This window comes from Atta colombica, unplaced genomic scaffold (assembly GCF_001594045.1).
Source record: "Atta colombica isolate Treedump-2 unplaced genomic scaffold, Acol1.0 scaffold82, whole genome shotgun sequence".
NCBI classification, from domain to species: domain Eukaryota; kingdom Metazoa; phylum Arthropoda; class Insecta; order Hymenoptera; family Formicidae; genus Atta; species Atta colombica.
Window position 1 is genome coordinate 804,664 of NW_017259575.1, and position 1,398 is coordinate 806,061.

Sequence of the window (1,398 nt, forward strand, 5' to 3'; positions counted from 1 at the left end):
TCGCTGTATCTTTTTTCTATATATTAATTACTATAAGATCTTGATCTTTAATTCTTTTAATATACATTCAAGTACAACTAAATATTCATGCAAATATCTGGCTTTCTCCATCTTCGTATTCATAATTTGATAAGCTTTTAGACTCTGTAAATTTAATTGCTCTTGTGCAATAAAACTTCGAACATTGTAATCTCAAAAATTTCGTTTATTTCTGAATTCTCTTTTTGCTGTGAAAAAGAGACTTGCGAAGCTTGAAAAAATCTCTCTCTCTCTCTCTTAAAAAGATAGAGTGAGTAAACGAATTTTAAGTCAAAATAATGTTGCAACGGTGCAATCGGATATATTAATATCATGATAAGCAAGATCAGCAAGATTATTAATTTTTATCCTAACATATGTTGTGAATATTTGAATGGGATGCGCACGCTTCGAAATATCTGCACATTTTACACTGATATAACGATATTATTTATGTATAATCATTACGACATCAAGTCGATACACATATGCGCAAAATATTTTCATCGACATTTTCTCTTTTAGCGCAGTAATAATTCTTCGTATCATCAGTAACGTTTATCGCTATTGTTGTTCGCGTTATTATTGAAAAATATATTTTCGCCGAATATATTTATATCATATAGTATAACATTTGATCATCGTGGTAGTATTACTTCCGGGAAGGAACCGGAGCGACATCACGTAGTGTGCGACATTACGGGGCGAGGAAGGTAACGGGAAACAGGACGTGGTGCGTGTGAAGGCGTCGTGGACTAGAACTGTCCGAAAATGACGACGGTGGCGATTTCCCCAGCTATGGCTCATAATAACAGTGGAATAATACAAGTGGTGAACGAAAGTAACCTAAGCAAGATCGAGAGGTACGTATTTTTCTGTATTATTCTATCGCGAGTGCAGTTTGTCGGGGAGCGGCCGAAAGATAACTATCGATCCGCTTTGCAGCTTCCTCAATGACACGGCTTACAGAGAAGCCATTGAGAATTCTTCCAATTATAATAGCCGATTATGCCGGGAACGACGTCTTCGCATGCCCTTCCTCGATTCACAAACGGGTAAAATTCACAATCAATTGTTAAATTTTAATCGGTTGTAAAATTAATTGATTAACAGATTAATAGTATTTTGATTTTATTGATTTATCAGCTTGATTTATTGATAATTCGAACGTCCCACATAAATATTTATTTGAGAAAAATATAAAATGGTTAATAAAATGGTCTTATAATTAGTCTATAAAAGTTTGCTTAAAAAAAAAATGATTTTTTAAATTACCATATTTAGCAACTCTTATAATTGGACAAAGTGTATCAATTTTTAATTGAGTTAACTTTAAAATTGGCACAATACATAATAATATTTTATAAATAAAAATAAATA

The 1,398-nt window shown here is 32.4% G+C and overlaps 1 protein-coding gene across 3 annotated transcripts in view; it reads left to right on the top strand.

The window, feature by feature from the left end:
- The first annotated feature begins 717 nt into the window (after window positions 1-717).
- Window positions 718-1,398, top strand: part of LOC108692802 (zinc finger protein DPF3) — a 13,948-nt gene continuing 13,267 nt past the window's right edge. For all 3 annotated transcript variants that reach the window (XM_018201282.1, XM_018201283.1, XM_018201284.1), the window contains exons 1-2: window positions 718-881; window positions 964-1,073. In XM_018201282.1, the coding sequence (XP_018056771.1) occupies window positions 790-881; window positions 964-1,073 (202 nt within the window). In that variant the 5' untranslated portion in view covers window positions 718-789. The remainder of the gene's footprint in view (window positions 882-963; window positions 1,074-1,398) is intronic.